Source organism: Cucurbita pepo, chromosome LG10, assembly GCF_002806865.2.
Source record: "Cucurbita pepo subsp. pepo cultivar mu-cu-16 chromosome LG10, ASM280686v2, whole genome shotgun sequence".
Classification (NCBI taxonomy): domain Eukaryota; kingdom Viridiplantae; phylum Streptophyta; class Magnoliopsida; order Cucurbitales; family Cucurbitaceae; genus Cucurbita; species Cucurbita pepo.
Window position 1 is genome coordinate 981,614 of NC_036647.1, and position 15,999 is coordinate 997,612.

The 15,999-nt window shown below is 37.0% G+C and overlaps 3 protein-coding genes across 3 annotated transcripts; 1 reads left to right on the top strand and 2 right to left on the bottom strand.

The window, feature by feature from the left end:
- Positions 1-2,394: 2,394 nt before the first annotated feature.
- Positions 2,395-5,191, bottom strand: LOC111803083 (28 kDa heat- and acid-stable phosphoprotein-like). The gene is made up of 8 exons (XM_023687353.1): positions 4,899-5,191; positions 4,210-4,247; positions 3,857-3,946; positions 3,659-3,739; positions 3,539-3,573; positions 3,308-3,393; positions 2,776-2,841; positions 2,395-2,676 (listed from the first exon to the last, which is right to left on the bottom strand). Exons 1-8 carry the CDS (start codon positions 4,963-4,965, stop codon positions 2,642-2,644), a joined length of 498 nt encoding a protein of 165 aa, XP_023543121.1. The 5' UTR covers positions 4,966-5,191; the 3' UTR covers positions 2,395-2,641.
- Positions 5,192-5,752: 561 nt separating this feature from the next.
- LOC111803246 lies at positions 5,753-11,980 on the top strand. The gene is made up of 8 exons (XM_023687569.1): positions 5,753-6,269; positions 6,804-7,007; positions 7,158-7,646; positions 8,327-8,437; positions 8,617-8,805; positions 8,901-9,125; positions 11,281-11,401; positions 11,487-11,980. The coding sequence occupies exons 1-8, from the start codon at positions 5,841-5,843 to the stop codon at positions 11,597-11,599; spliced, it is 1,881 nt and encodes a 626-aa protein (XP_023543337.1). The 5' UTR covers positions 5,753-5,840; the 3' UTR covers positions 11,600-11,980.
- A 65-nt stretch (positions 11,981-12,045) lies between these two features.
- On the bottom strand, positions 12,046-15,954 carry LOC111803247 (transcription factor VOZ1-like). Its single transcript, XM_023687570.1, has 5 exons — positions 15,598-15,954; positions 14,895-15,151; positions 14,556-14,705; positions 13,292-13,814; positions 12,046-13,171 (listed from the first exon to the last, which is right to left on the bottom strand). Exons 2-5 carry the CDS (start codon positions 15,120-15,122, stop codon positions 12,621-12,623), a joined length of 1,452 nt encoding a protein of 483 aa, XP_023543338.1. The 5' UTR covers positions 15,123-15,151; positions 15,598-15,954; the 3' UTR covers positions 12,046-12,620.
- Positions 15,955-15,999: the final 45 nt, after the last annotated feature.

A 15,999-nucleotide genomic window follows, 5' to 3' on the forward strand; every position in this document is an offset into this window, starting at 1 on the left:
GTTTGTCTTCGAGCTAAAATTGTCTCAGCGCTCTGCCCATGGTAAAATACTTCCCCACATCTCTTGGTTTTTTGGATCTTCCTTATAGTATTTAATAGACTTTATAATCTCGAGAAATAGAATCTAACGGCTCTATCGAGGAATATTATTAACTTTTTTGAGGTGGATAGATTGAGCCAATGGCGATTCAAATTTATATGCGAGAATTTTTCCTTTCCCTTCAATGTAAAGAATTTTTGGTAAGCAAGGCTGCTTCATGTCACGGTCATGCTTGTCCAATGCGTGTTGTTTGTGGCCGCTTGTCAAATTTTTCGATTGTACTTGTCCAGGGTGTCTTGTTCATGGTTGTATGCTCGTTCCAAACCCATTTTACTTGTTGTCATGTGTAGTTATGTCTTTTCTATTCATGTCATATCAATACAGGGAGTGTGTGACAGCTCACTAAAATCATGTCTACATTTGTCATGACTAAAATGCTCGAAACTATATTACAGGGGATATGCTATCAAAATTGTGGTGGTTGCTATATAACATTAATTTCTTTCAAGTTGTTTCCAACGCATTTTCTCACTCACATTTTCTAAAACTTTATGCCAAACATGACTCAAGTCTCAATATACGTTAAGATTGTCGATAAAATTCAATTTTTTACACGATTGACTTGTTCGCCGTACTAGAATAAAAGTGGAACAATCATTATCCCACCATACAAGATATTGAATTTTGTAGTGGCATGTGGTTTATACAAGATATTGAATTTAAATAAGTGGTACAACAAGTAATACCAACCAATCAATCATACAGGAGTAGCCCTGCCTTTTAGGAATATTGAATGAATGAACCATCAGGTTTGATCTTCTTCTTCCTCATCATCATCAATGGATGCTTTGTTTAATTACAAAAAAAAAAAGAAAAAGAAAAAAAAAAGAGAGCTTTTTGGTGGAGAGTTGTAGAACACTGTGCAGCTTATTTGGTGGAGATTGTTTGGGATTTTGGCAGCAGAACAGTCGAGGTGATTGGATTGTTCTTCCATTTTCTGCCACATTTTGCTGCAAATTTGGAACCCTTTTTGCTGCAAGTTCCAGAGTGGGTTGTCTCAAGTCATGGGTAGGAAACAACTTGAATTTGGAGTGACTTACAAATGTATTCATATGTGATGGTGAAGGCCACCAATTTTACCAACAAAAATCCGCACTTCTTAGTCAGCAATCTTACAGGAGGGACATTTCTATTCTACCCTTTTGATTATTTTATATACTCTTTTTACCACGTGCATTACACGTGATATTCAAGTTTGATGGAGAGCTCCCAAAGCGTTACCCAATTATTCACATTATTAATGTTTATTTTTTTCTGATTCCTATGTTATGATTTATCAACTTATTTTAATTTGGTCAGATGTAAGAATATTAGATTTTTTAAAAATGGATTTTCTATTTTTTATGAAATTATTTTCAAATACGTTGGCATTATATTAGCGTTACAATCTTCTCTATTGGCTGGAATGTAGATGAAGCTTTTCGAAATGTTTGATTTTGTTTTTAATATGATATTTAACTTTTTAAAAAAAAAAAAGAATAAATATAACAAAACTATATTTTATCTTTAAAAAAAACATATACTAAATATTTTAATTTTAGAATATTTGATTTTCTTTATATGTAGGTCAGTAGTGAATTTTTCTTAACAAGCTAATATCTAATTTAATTGGAGATAATTTTGTAAGCAATATTAAGTATTCGATTAATATTGAATTAATCCAACTAAGGGTGATATGATAAACACAAAATGGGTTTTTAGCGAAAAGAAAATTAAATATTTCTTATGATGATAATATTTAATATTTACTATGATATTGTTACCTAGAAAATTTTAACCTATTTAATTGATAATCTGTGAAATCTATAATATTTAATATTCAAAGTTTCATTAGCCATCAAATTAAGATGGATCAATTAATTTTTTTTGGTAAAGAAAAAACAAGAAAACAAGAGAGTTGTTTTGAGAAGAAAAAGTAAGGTAAAGAAATTACCATGCCATTAAAACATCCCCATTTCTCCAATATGGGAAGGGATCCTTCCACAAAATAAACACCACATTCGAGATTTGCATCCTAGTGATGTAGTCCAAGTTTACTTTTCTTCTGTTTTTTTCACCTTGTCGCGTGAAGAACCAGGAGGCATAAAAAATAGTGCCCAGCAATATATACATACATACATATATATATATATATATATTCCTCCCAGAAATATAGACTAGACATTTATTCCTTGATACGCTGATTCTATAAATTCAGCCATCCAATGTTGAATCTAATAATTCTCAGCAGTATTCTAGGCCAATATTTAAAGAAGAAAATGGAAACATATTCTAAATTGATAAGGTATAAAGGCGTAGAGAATAAAGGTTATAACCTAATATTAAAGTCATATTGAATCAAACCTCTTATGCCGTAGAGATATCAGAAGTATACTTGCGTAAATTATAAATGTAAAACGGCTTAATACTATGGTCACTTCTGTGCCAAAGAAGAGAATATTACTTGGTTGCTGACAATATTAGTCTAGGCAAACTAGAAAGTAAAATTGTAGAGATTACATATCTTTCGTCCCAGAGAAAAGAACTCGGAGGGTCCCGGAGCTCATTTGCGAGCTTCTGCTTTCTTCTGTTCTTTGGCTGAACGTGAGGGGGAGAAAGTGGATATCAGTTTCAATGTTACAAGGAAAATGTTACTATAAGAACTATATAGTGATAGTGTTCTGTTGTATATATTACCAGCCTTTTCTTCTTCTCTTTTTTTAGCAGCTTCTGCCCTTTGTTGACGAATAAGAGACAAACGTTCTGCACAGCATATGGTGAAATAAAATTTCAATATCAGACAAACCAATTATGACCTTATTTGAACAGAATCTGTTCTATAGGCTGTATAACTATATCGTTGAGTTCTAAGACAGTGCAATGAAAGTAATGCCTTCAAATTTTTTTCACACCCTTCAGCAGCTACCATTGGTACACATGACAAAAGTTGTTCAGGACAGAGCATTGGCTCCCCATGATGTTATTGAACAAAGTGCATTTTGAACCAAATTTAAAAGATGTGAATGTGCAAGACGTGAATACAAAGCAAGTGCAACAGCAGGTGATCATTCTGAGCATTCCTATATGTTTTTCCCTTTTAACTCGGGAAAAGAATGAAAAGAAAATGCACATACGAATCTTGGATGACACATTGATAATAGAAAGGTTTCATCCTCAGAGCATAGAACACACACTTAAACCAGAGAATTGATCATCGAAAGAGGATTACCTAAATCTTTCCTAGCTTGTTCAGTTTTCCCTTGTTCTTGAAGCCTCATGTATCGCTCATGAGCCTTTTGTTTCTCTATCTCCTCTCTGGAAAAAGAATTAAAGAAAAAAAAAAAACTATAAACTGTGTGCATACCTAAATCTATATACTGCGTTTCCAGAATAATAATCATAAAAATTAAGTAAATGCTAAATATTCGTTAAAACAAAGAAAATAGAGCTTTGTAACAACCTTTCACGCCTTGAAAGTTCAGTTGTTTTCCCAATCTGCAAAATGAAGTGAAATTACACCTCCACTGTATAACAATGTTCAAATTGCAAAACCTTCCGTAAGGATGATTATTTAACTTACATCAATATCTCTAGCTTTCAAGGTTTTTGGCTTCACCAAGTTAGGATTTTCAATCTCAATAATACCTTGAGTGCCTTTCCTCTGGCAGAATTTAACAACATATTAAGTGACTTAGTCTCGCTCAGCTCAAACAAACAACAAAATATGTAGGCAATCAGACTTGTAGATTAAAGAAAAAAAATGTGACTGAATACAAACTCTAGGTTTATCCTCATCATCAGTTTCATCTCCCGATTCTTGATCGGATCCTTCCTCAGATTCTTCCTCCTCCTTGTGTTCAGCTTCTACCTATAATAATAAATTAAATACATCATGTGCAGAAAAATAAGTAAATAGAAAGAACAAGACCTTGCAGTTGAAGAAGCAGAAGCAGAAGCAGAAGCAGAAGGAAAAGTTGCAACACATCAGAGTATTATCAATACCCAATTGACAAACCCAACTACCGGGCATTGTAATTATATGTTGTTGGTAGAGGGAACTAAGTGTGTGCGTGTCTTAAGATACAGAGAGAGAGAGAGAGAGAGAGAGAGAGAGAGAGAGAGAGAGAGAACCTGTTTGAACGTGCGTGGACGCGTGGAGGTTCCGGCAACTACAATTAATTTAGAAACTGAAGTTAGCAGTGCAATTTTCAGCCATCTTAAACTTTCTCAACAATGAAATCTTTAGTTAGTATGGCAGTTCTTCTATTGGTGAATCATAAGAACGGAAGAACTCTAATCACAAGCGTATTTACATAATGCGTTGTGATCAAGTTTTGGGCTTTGCTTTAAAAGATTAATTCTTCGACACCATCCATCTCTACCAACTTTTACTAGTTTTAAGAAGCAATTCCAAAGAAAAACGCGTTCACCACGCACAATAACCACGACGCTTCATTTAGGTTACAATCATTTCAGCATCCACATCAAAAAGTGAAACAATTTCCACAATCAACTAAGCCTAGATCTCACCACCAAACACCTCCTCATAGTCGGCGAAACTGATCTAAAATATAAAGAAGTAACATATAAAACAGCTAAAATCACTAATATATCCAGCATCATTCCAACTACTGGACTCTCCATGTCCACTACCATCTCGTATCCTAACAAAACAACTCGAATTTATCACCTCAAATATATAAAATCAACACATTAGGCAATAAGACGATAGCAGTCGCAGAAAAAGATCTCGCGATCTTGACTTTCTCGATAATCGACCGAAGGTGGTTAAAAAGAAACGAGAGATAAATATTGCTTACGCATGTCTTCAGGGGTAGAGAATTGGCGCCGACCGGTGGGCTTGCTCTTGTACTTTCCTCTTCCCATCGTCAACGAAAAGCAGCAGGGAGAAGGTAGAAACGGACGAAGAAGCAGAAGAGAAGCAGAATCGACGTAGAATAGAAGTCCCCTCTTAGTTTTAGTTGTGGAAGACGAAGTTAGTGACTTCTCCGCCTTTCCGCCGAGAAGTGAATTTATAGTTGTGTTGGCTTATTTGTTCCCGTCCCGTTTACATCTCTCTTCGGTGCAAATCGCCAACCGGATTCCCAAACCCTACCCGAACCGCCACCCAATAATCACCTGCTTATCCTTTCCTTTATATCTTCACCCTCCACATTAATAATAGATTTTCCATTATAAACCTGCGAGTTTGATGGCAATACGTAATTAATTAAAGCCGACAATATCTGCTAGTGGTGAGCTCGAGCTGTTACAAATTGTATTAGAACCAAACACTGAAAGACGTGTCAGTGAGGACGCTGGATCCCAAAGAGGTGGATTGTAAGATCTCACATCGCTTTAAGCATTTTTTGTAAGGGTGTGAAAACTTGAATCGATGGTAAGATTATACATCGGTTGAAATATTATTTATAAGAGTGTGGAAACTTGAGGATGCTAGCCCCAAATAACTGTATTGTGAGATCCGACATTGATTAAAACATTTTTTTTATAAGAGTGGAAACTGAGCGTTTTAAAATGAGACATACAAGTAATAATAATAAATATATAATCATATTAAATATAAACGGTATAGTTGATATTTGGTGTACTTGTTACGGTATTTTGGGGAGGGTATATATTGGAGAAATAACCCTCGAAAAAAGAATTTGGGAGGGAAAAAAATCTGGACATGGAACATCGCTTCTCCAGCAGCGAGACCATATTTAGAACTGTAAAGCGAAAGCCCTAGCACTCGCTCAGACATGGCCATTTCGCCAATGGCGTTGAGTTCGTCTTTTATCCACCACTCTCCTCTCCATTCCAATAAAACTCACCGACTGTCTGCTATGCCCTCAATTCATACTCCCAAAATTGTTCTGAAAAACTCAAGGCGTTGCTTTTCTACAATCTCTTGCTCTGGTAGGAGGCCAATCCCGACGACGGAGGAAGAGGTTCTTCAAGCTGTGTTGGAATCCGATGAGAAGATTCTTCCTTGCGTTCGGACGTACGAGAATGATTTGTCTCGGCTTACTCTAGTCGGAGGCGTCGATTTCCGGCAGTCTGTTACGGCAGCTGCGGCTGACGGCGGTGAAGCGGCCTCTGAGCACCTTGATTCTGGTATGTCTGCAATGGTTGTGGAGACTGTATTTCCGGGAACTTCAGACGAGCACAGCACGGTCTCGACCCGGCTGGTGTGTTATTTACTAACCTGGCTGCGTAATTTGGTGCTCTATATGCGAATTACAACTATGAATACTCATTGGCATCACTATAGTTTCCATATATTGGAATGAATTCGAGTCTTGACGTGAATGCGTTGCCCCGAACGTTTGCACCTGGCACGTTAGTTTCAGGAGTCGCCACTTTTACTTGCATTTAAAAAAAAAAAACTTATTTTGATTTCCACCATCGAAACAATTAACTCCGTAATTGATGTATGTGATTGATATGGTAGCGTTCTCCATCTCTAGTTCTTTGCTATCTTTAATAGCTCCATGATTAATATGTCCATTTCAAGTATTGTTCGATGTTCGCTTACAATTATGTCCACTGTAGTATAATGTTCTCATATATGAAAATGTGAGTCCTGTCGTATAACACAACAACTTAACTATAATCTGTCACATGGTATCTGTTCCTCCCTCTTGCTATAATATCGTCAATTTGTTAGATAAAAATTATACCTCCGATTGTACTTGTCGTTCTTAAGTTAACTGTTTTAACAGTTTTTACCTGCCAGAGAAGTCAAGGAAAAGGCTAGGAATCTCAAAAAGTCTCTCGCTCAAGATTTTAATTTGAGTACCTCGTCCAAAAATATACTTGCTATGACATTTAGACAAGTAGTATTGCAACAGCTCTGGAGCTTTGAACTGGTTATCTTTATACCTGGATCTGAAAGGAATATGGAAGATCTTGAAAATCCAAGAGAGGTTTGTCATTTCGCCTTATTTTCCTCTATTTTTCGTGTTTTTTGATTTTTTGTTTGTTTGAAAAATTGAAACATCACAGTAGCATGTCTATGCTGCAGGTTTCGCATGATACTGATAGGTTCAGTTCTCTTATGCATTTCATATCGGCAGGTTCCAATGTCTTTCACTCTCAGTTCATCCGAGGAACGAGCCATCTCTGTACTTGCAGAAGCTGTTTGCATGTGCGCTCTTCGAAATACAGAAGGAAAATTTGTCAATGGTACAGCAAGTGGAACTTCAACTAGATTTTTTGATTGGTTCCGGAAGTCCACAATTGTTGCATCAAAGGATTCTTCAGTTATTATCTACAAGTTATTGGACAACGAGGTAGCTGATGCCAAAAGTTTATTACAAAAGTTTAATTCAAATAAGGAGAGCTGGAAACGTAGGAATTTCCAGTCGAAGAACTATTGGTGGATACCTTCTGAACTCTCTGAACTAGAAAAAATCGGTGGGGCTGAATTCAGTGCATGGGCTAGCGAGTATGTACCTTCTTACAGGCTACAAATTGATGCTCGTCAGTTCAATGGTTTAAAATTTGGAGGCTGGAGAGAATCTGCTGAGAATAGGTGGGAAGTCCTTTTGACCCACTCCCAAATGGTATTTTGATCTTTCCTTCTCAGCCGTTATCCTTCTGTATTATCTTAATGTGTCCAGTGATGGTATTTTCACTATTTAGCCTAGTTCAAGAGCTACCTTCTTGGAGTGCACCTTTCGCCGAGGGCAATAGTTATGTTATCATAAATATGTGTTAGACACACTCTTATTTCTCTACTTACTTATCGATCCAAACACAAGATATGGACACGAGAGTACATCTTTATAGATTCAGGCATGGTGAGTACTGAACAAATATTATCTTTATATATTTTGCACATTAACAATCTCAGATTTAATAATTTGTGTGGTGTATAGAATTAAGGATACAAACTTGTATTCACATCTATTCAATTTCAGGAGAAATTAAATATTAATGTATATAACTTCAAGAATGTAATATTTTTGAACTACGTCTTTAAATTTTATCCAGTAAAATTTAACATTATCATTATTATTTTAGTTTCTGCATGTTCTTGTGCTTTTGTTCATGCATATCTCAGTTCCTTGATTTAAATATTCTTCCATGTTAGTGTTGCATGTCTTCAATATGTTCGTATTGAATCCAAGATATATTACATAGGAATCAATCTAACACTTTAAGGTACGTTAGACATGCAGACACTGTTTATAACAGTGTTCATACTTCTTATTCTAAGACTATCTGACCATTCGTTATGCAGGTAGGATTGGCGAACATATTAGACATTTTCTATGAAGATGTATATTCTCTGCCCGATAAACAACTGCAATGTGGTGCAATCGTGCATTCTGCTAACTTGTTAAACAAAAAGGTATCTGCTTGTATGTACACACACATATGTAATTATAAATGTATGTGCATTGTGCTTACTTGTATGTATGTATTTGATTGTTTATTGGTTTCTTTGCAAACCATAAGGAAAGTTGTTTTCTTTTTTCTTCTGGGAACAAAAGTTGTTTGCTATTGAAGTATATGCTCCACATGTTGCAGAGAAACTATTCCTCCTGGGGGTTTCTATCCAAGACTTTAGCTGGTGGAATTTTTTTTGTTACTATTATTGCTGTTGGTCAATATTTTTTGCCTCGCGTTCATGTGTCTGGGAGGTATAATGTAGAACAGCCGGTTTCATCACTTTATGGAGTTAGCTCTGTGAAAAATCAGGCTACAGAAGCAGAAAAGGTATTCACCAGACTTCCCCTTTATTTTCCATTTTCTGACATGATCCATATTTTTATTGAGATGTAAAGTTTAATATATGAACCTTTTATTGACAGTTGGAAGAATACTGCATCTCAGTTGTAAATATTATAAAAGATGCCTTCGGTTGGCATGGTGATGTACACACAGATAAGAGAGTTGGTGCGTGGATTGGGGAAGCTCCTGATTACTTGAGGGTGGTTGAATCTGATACAGGTAGTGAAGATACTCCATCTGGTACGATAGAACAAGATAATGTTGATGGAGTGAAAGCTTCTGCTCAGGACATAGCTAGTTATCAGGTGATTTGAATTTTTATTTGTTTTTTCTTCAGTCTCTTAATTGGGACAATTCAGGGAATGACTTGCATAATTGCTTATTGCATTGTTTCACGTTTTGTTAAAAAGTGTGCAAAGACCTGAGCACTGTCTGCTCAAATGCAAGTAGTGAAACTTAAGCATGCCGATAAAACTTTCTTTCATCTCCTGGTAAGCGGTGTGGTAAACTGAATTTGGAAATATATTATTTCTGCAACGGGGTGTTTCTTATCCTCTGAAAAACGAATCGTTAAGGTCAAATTAGATTTTCTCTGAAGTTATATAAACTTGGCTGAGAGATTAAGGATCCTAGAGAAATTGAAACAAAGGAGAAGGAACTCCCACACTTCCTACTTCAAATAAGAACACAAGAAGACTAGATGACTTTGGGTTTCATCTGCATTTCTACTCAGCAGACTTCAGCACTATTAAGGTATTCATGAGAAACCAATTAACAGAAATATTTCACCTTTTTGAATTTTGATCCTTCTAACTTTCCATATTAATAGTGCTGAAATTTAGCTAACATAGATTTGGTATCCACGATCCTTGAAAACAGGGTCTTCACAGAGAGTTCACCTAATGATTCAAGTGTTCACCTCCTTTTATCTTCACCATTTGTAGGGCCGAATCCGTTCAGCAACTACAAGAAATTGCGGAAGTCACGAAGTTTCACTAAATTCAAACTTCTTCGGGATAATATTTTCCAGGACTTGGTTTCCTCTTCCAAGCCTCGCTGAATCCCCTGTGAGGTTGTGACAGCTAAAGCAAGAAATTTCTGCATCTGTGCTTGCTCAACCTGCCATCCGCCCTTCCAAAGCCGGTTTATTACCATATTCTAGTCTCATGTGATATCATACCCTGGGATTTAAAATATTTACGTCAAGGACTGTAGCAGCCTCCCCTTTTTAGTTCTCCTGTAAACTACCCTTATCTCTCTTTTCCATCAGAAACACAATGATTCTATGTCAAAGTTCATTAGGTTAGCCGTGAATTTTTCATATCACTTTGCCATCAGCGCTAGGTTTCTCTGTCAAATTACCAGTACAGAAACCACACTGGATCAAAGGGACAAAAATAGTGTTCAAGCTGACCAGACAGCCAACTATTCCAATCATCTCATGACCCTATACAATCTCTCGTTCTATACAAATCGTACATTCTTCTTCCAAAATGGTGCCAACTGCAACCCCCTTTTATGGGACACATTCCTTCTATTTTCCAGTTTTCTCTTTCTGCCAGCTTCCAAGACTGAGTTTTTCAGCCATGCTTATCCTGTCAAAATAGAATTGTGTGATTTGCAAGGTGTGATGGACATTATCTTTATCAATCCTAGAGCCTTCTTTTTAACCCGCCTAGCCATATGATAGAGCATTTTACTTTGCATGTTTCTCAGTAGGATTAATGAGGGAAAAGTGTACCGCTTGGCTTAAACTTCTCCAGACTTCAAGGTAAAAAATATGAATCTAGACTTTCCGTTAAGAAGGATCAACAATCTTGGGTCTAAAATCTAAATGCATCTCTATCTTCAGTTTAACTGATTGGAACGAAAGATCTCTCTATAAAAGGGACTTTCATTCTACGGGAGTTGTAAGCTTTCTCCAGATCAAATTTGAAAATCCTACCACTTTCCTTCCTCATCCTTTCCACAACTACCTCATTATCTATCTCAATGGATTCCATTATTTGTGTTCCTCCAGTCAGTGCCATCTAGCTTGCAGAAACCGTAGATCAATTTTTTTAAAAAAATACATGCAACAAGCCCTTATCTTCTTTCATCAACTTAATTGGTCTGAAGTTTAAACCTTAATGGTCTTTTTATGATAATAACTTATTTCTTTTTGACATGCCAAATTATATTTTCTCTTAGGCAAGTATAAAGTGTCCATTCCTTAAATATTTGTGAAACTGCTACACAAAATTTTGGTTTGAAGATGTTTCAAGCTTTGATAAGGCTTTCAGCACCTTTGCCTGCAATATTGGTTAGTCTTAAATAGAATACTTCTCGAAGTCCAAGACTCTGCATAAGACCTGCTCAATATCAAAAGTTCTCTTACTAGAGTAAATTGACTATTAAGTACCTTTTGTTTACTTATTGGTTATATATGATGTGCTTGCTCACCTGCTCGTCAAAACTTAGGTGGTCTTGTCGACTGAAGGAAAGATTGTAGGATTCCAACCAACCAGTCGGGTTGCTGTTAACTATTGGGCTGCAAATCCTTTAGCAAAGCAATTATATGGTGGGAGGAACTTGTCCCCGGGTAAGCTAAATTCTTCTTGCGTGTAAATTCTCTCTCTAATAAATTGTCCTCAACTTGTGCATTTATCTTTCTGTGTATCAAGCAGGCCTTTTTGAATCTGGGTTAAGGATCAGACGCCCGAATGAGGTGATTGTGATAGAGTTGCTTATGTCGGTGAAAACTGATGCTTACTTTGCTTTGGCAAGGCCCACATATTAGTCAATACCCCGAGTTCGCAGGCAGCAGTATTTGATTTGCAGAAACGCCATTCTCAACGTAAAATTTGGATATTCAGATACTAATGCCGCTCCTGGATAATCGTTACAGGCTTCCAGCCCCTCCTAAAGAAGTTGCCATCCCAATCTCGCTCAGATCTCCTCAATGTCGTCAATATAGATAGTCATTCAGATAGCGTAGGAAATTTTGTATTAATGTTGTCCAGATTAGTTTTCCTGTTTAATAAATACAGATGCTACAAGCAACTGTATGTATTACTGTGACACAACTCATGTAAGACAGACAATTGTGTCCAGAGAAGCATGAGACATCTGCTAAAGATAGATTTAGCCTATTTGCAAATGAAACCTACAAATACCCTTTCCCTTGTTCTTCAACATTTTTTAACATTCAGCCCACTTGCATTAAGAGAAGGATGCATCAGGAAATGATGCATTAAATCTACATTTCTGATAATGGTTAACAAGGTTGTAACCTTCGAGCCATATACAAATTTCAATATCTTGAGAGATGACTGAAAAGATTACTCAAGATGTGTATGTTGACAATTGACATCAAATAAAATGTAAACTAGTATCATCCGCATACATAACATAGTGTAGGCGGATTACATTTACTCGAAATCCCGAGGACCTAAACCATTATTGGAGTTTGTATCACCAGCGGAAACAAATATGTATATCACTACTAGTCTTCTGCGGAGTTACAGTGACTAAGAATATTCCAGTTGCAAATTGTAACCCAAAATATCAGGGAAACAACCTGCCTTACCGTTTCCAGAAGTTACAAGCTCCATCATGCGGGTGTATCTGTTGCAGCTACCATGACATGAGTATCAGATGGTATACCACGAGACAAGAAAAAAAGAAAAAAAAAAGTTATTTATGTTCTTCGAGGCCAAAAAGAAAAACCGAATTCTGGAAGAATAAACCGTAAACTCGATTCCATCATATTCCGATTGAAACCATCAGCCTGCAATTCATTCAACAGCTGAGCTTCATAACTATGTAAGGTAATATTCGCTCAAATTCTCCACCAGGTAATCATATTGTGCATGAAGCATATAGTCATATGTTCCATTGGGTGGCATGACTCTATTTGCTGAGGGGTAAACATTTCCAATACCAACTTTTGTGTTAATTCTGGTCCTCCCCTTCACAAGGCGTTTATTATCAGGAAATTCAGCAGTCAGTCTCCCCATTTGCCTCTGTAAATCAGTAACTGAATCGTTGGTTACCTTTGCCTTGGAACCTTTTTTCCCATCGACAAGTTTCAGCTCCAATCGATACAAAGCACAGGCGTCGTACTTATTAATTTCATATTCATAAAGATGCCACTCAAAGTGGTTCAGTGGCTGAGGATCCATATAATAAGATCTCTTCAGCCCTCCAAACTCATTCATCACTTGCTTTCTTGATTCATGCCAACCACGTCCACTGTAATCAGGCAAAGACCTCTGCTTTCTATTCCCACTCTCAAATGCTCTACGAGGCTTATCAAAGAATAGCCACTCCCTAATCATCTCACCCTCCAGTATTGACAGATCAAAAAGCTCTGCAATATAAGAAAGAGATGTTGGGTAAATGTAGTTCAACGAAGCATATTTAACAATTGAATACAACCAATTTCAACTATGTTATAGTACGTGCATTTCATATCAATGCAAGAACTTACCAGGAGCATTCCATGGGGATTTTGCCGTGGCAGCTCCCTCACATTCAGGGATACCAACATCTTTCCCTTGTGCCTTTGCCCTAAGAGCAGCAAAAAGCAAACCATCCTTCAGACCAATGCCACCAGGTCGTAACACCGGACCCATTCCAGGAGGGCCTTCATTCAATGCTAAGGCAGTATGAAAACTGCTACAGTAGTCCCCACACCAATCCATCCCTTGGGCAGGTCGTGGGCAATCCCAAAGCGCACATTTTGGGCCTAAAAAAGCAGCAGGTGGAGGGCAAATGCTGGGACAGTAGCCAGAAACATGAGGAATTGCACCCTCTCCACACAAACCTCTAGCATTAAGGATAGTGTAAAAGTTGTGCTCAATGCCTTGCTGTAAATCAAACGGATGACACTCCGAATGTGTAGGTCCTTCCATGTTATTCATAACCATACCATGAACTCCTGATGGGGAGTTCTTGCATTGATCAACTAGAGGGAAGCTTGGTTCTTGGTGTATACGATTCACATTAAATCCCTGAAGTAGGTTAATAGTGATACTAAGAACCTATAATAACAAGCATGAAAGGCAGCAGATTTTCAAACACGTACTTTCTTTCAATAAAAGCACAAAAAATTAAAATAGAAGGGAAGGAACCAACTTCCCCAACAAAATTTATATTCATGCAACTTTTAGAGTTTAAACACATTGCATGGTCAAAGTCCAGGTCATGGGGCAAGAGATAGAAAATCCCATAAAGGCATGTATCAATAACTCCATGCTTGTATCCCAATGTTCATCTGTGTTAGAGAAAGGGATGGTCAGGAAAACATGGTGCTGGAAGCAAAATTTGTAATTTCACCAACTATCATAGTTGACATGCATGGCGCGACTGCATAAAAAGGGTCTAGATGCATATCAAGTTCATTTCTTTGCTATGATTCCCATATCCAATCTAATAGGGCGTCAAGAATTGATCGTGGCCAAGAGCCAAGTTGCAAAACAGGCAATAACCATTTTTTCCTAGTAAATACAATTGGATAATTCATTTTCAAATCTAAAATTGCTGTTTGCAGTTATGTTTTGCAAAAGCCGGAATCAAGACAAAAATAGCATGAAAAGTTCTAAACAATTGGACCTTTCATCTTTCTTTTAAAAGTACTCCATCACATCCAACAGCTATCAAGGGCCACAGTAATAAAGAAAAACGGAAAAGACAAACTGAGACACAAACGATGTAAAATCTATCCGTAAAATGAACATTAAAAAAAATCCCACCTCCTGATGTGCCATAGCATCTCCAACCTGCAAATTTTGTTCATTAGGTTCAGGCTTAGGAGCAGCTAATGGACTAGACGCATCATCATCCTCCTCACAAAGTTGTAACAATCGACAAATGTCCGATGAAAATGACCCAAAACTTCCACCCTAAGTCAAACATACATTAAAATAATCATTATCCAAAAATGCATGCCTTCTCATTGAAGTATTCATGATTCACCACTTAAATTCAATTAGGCTAGCTTTCATCATCAATACCACATACTTAAATTATGCAGATTATCATATTTCTCTTCATCTTAAGCACTGAAAAGGAATTCAATATACTACGCTAACTTGTTGCAAAGAGGATGCTGGAGAGGGCTCGTTCAGCTCAGATTTCCACTCACGAAGCATCTGATGGACTTGTTCCTCAAGAACTGACACATCAACCGTGCGGCTCTCCTTCCTTGCATACTGCAAATCTACAAATATATTTTGCAGATCATCGACCCGGTTCTTTGCCTTATCCTTAAATAGCTTGTGGGAAGCCGACTTGCAACTGGTCTTCGAATGTTTTCCCATTGCAGAACTCTTAACTTTTCTTCTAAACCCTACGAGGTTCAGCCAAAGAAGTGCATTTTAGATAACATCTGTGGAAAATCATCCATTAATTTCAGCAGAGAGGCAGCAAAAAACCAACTGAGGTATACTGATGCTCAGAAATTCATCAAAGGAGAAGCGATATTAGCCAGAAGAACTAATTAAAAAAATCGATTATAGACAAACCCATTGAAAAAAATACAAAACCCCAAAATTCTTTTGAAGCAAGTTCGATTCAACACTAGTCCGAGCAGTGGTCAATTTCAGAAATAATCGAAATCAAGCCGATCCACATGAGTATGAGCATGAAGGAACCAAATTTCAGAAATAATGGACACGAAAGAAAAAGAAAAANAAAAAAAAAAAAAAAAAAAAAAAAAAAAAAAAAAAAACTGGAAGAAGCGAAGAAAGCAAATTCCATATCAGATCAAAACCCATAGAGCAGACATAAAATTACCGGGGAAGTGGCAGCAGAGTTGGGAGCAGGTGAAGTCGCAAGCCCTAGTTATGAACAGGGCTTCAAGCTGCCACAATATGGAGCAAGAAAGTGCAGAGACACCGGGTGGAAGAAGAGAAAAGAGAGAAGAACAAATGGAAGTGAAATATTCGCGTCGAAGGGAGTGATCGAAAAGCAGATGCTGTTCACTCCAATACCTTGGAAGCCCCAATTTTGTTCACTCTAAAATCTCATTTTGTAGGCGCAGAGAAGAGAGAGAAGTAGAGATAGAGAGAGAAAGAGAGTTACAGTTACAGATGATTTTTGCTTTTGGGAACTCTGTAACCATTTCGTCTTCCCTCCACTTTCATTCCCACCGTCTCATATATATATATTATTCACTTTTTATTATTATTATTCTTT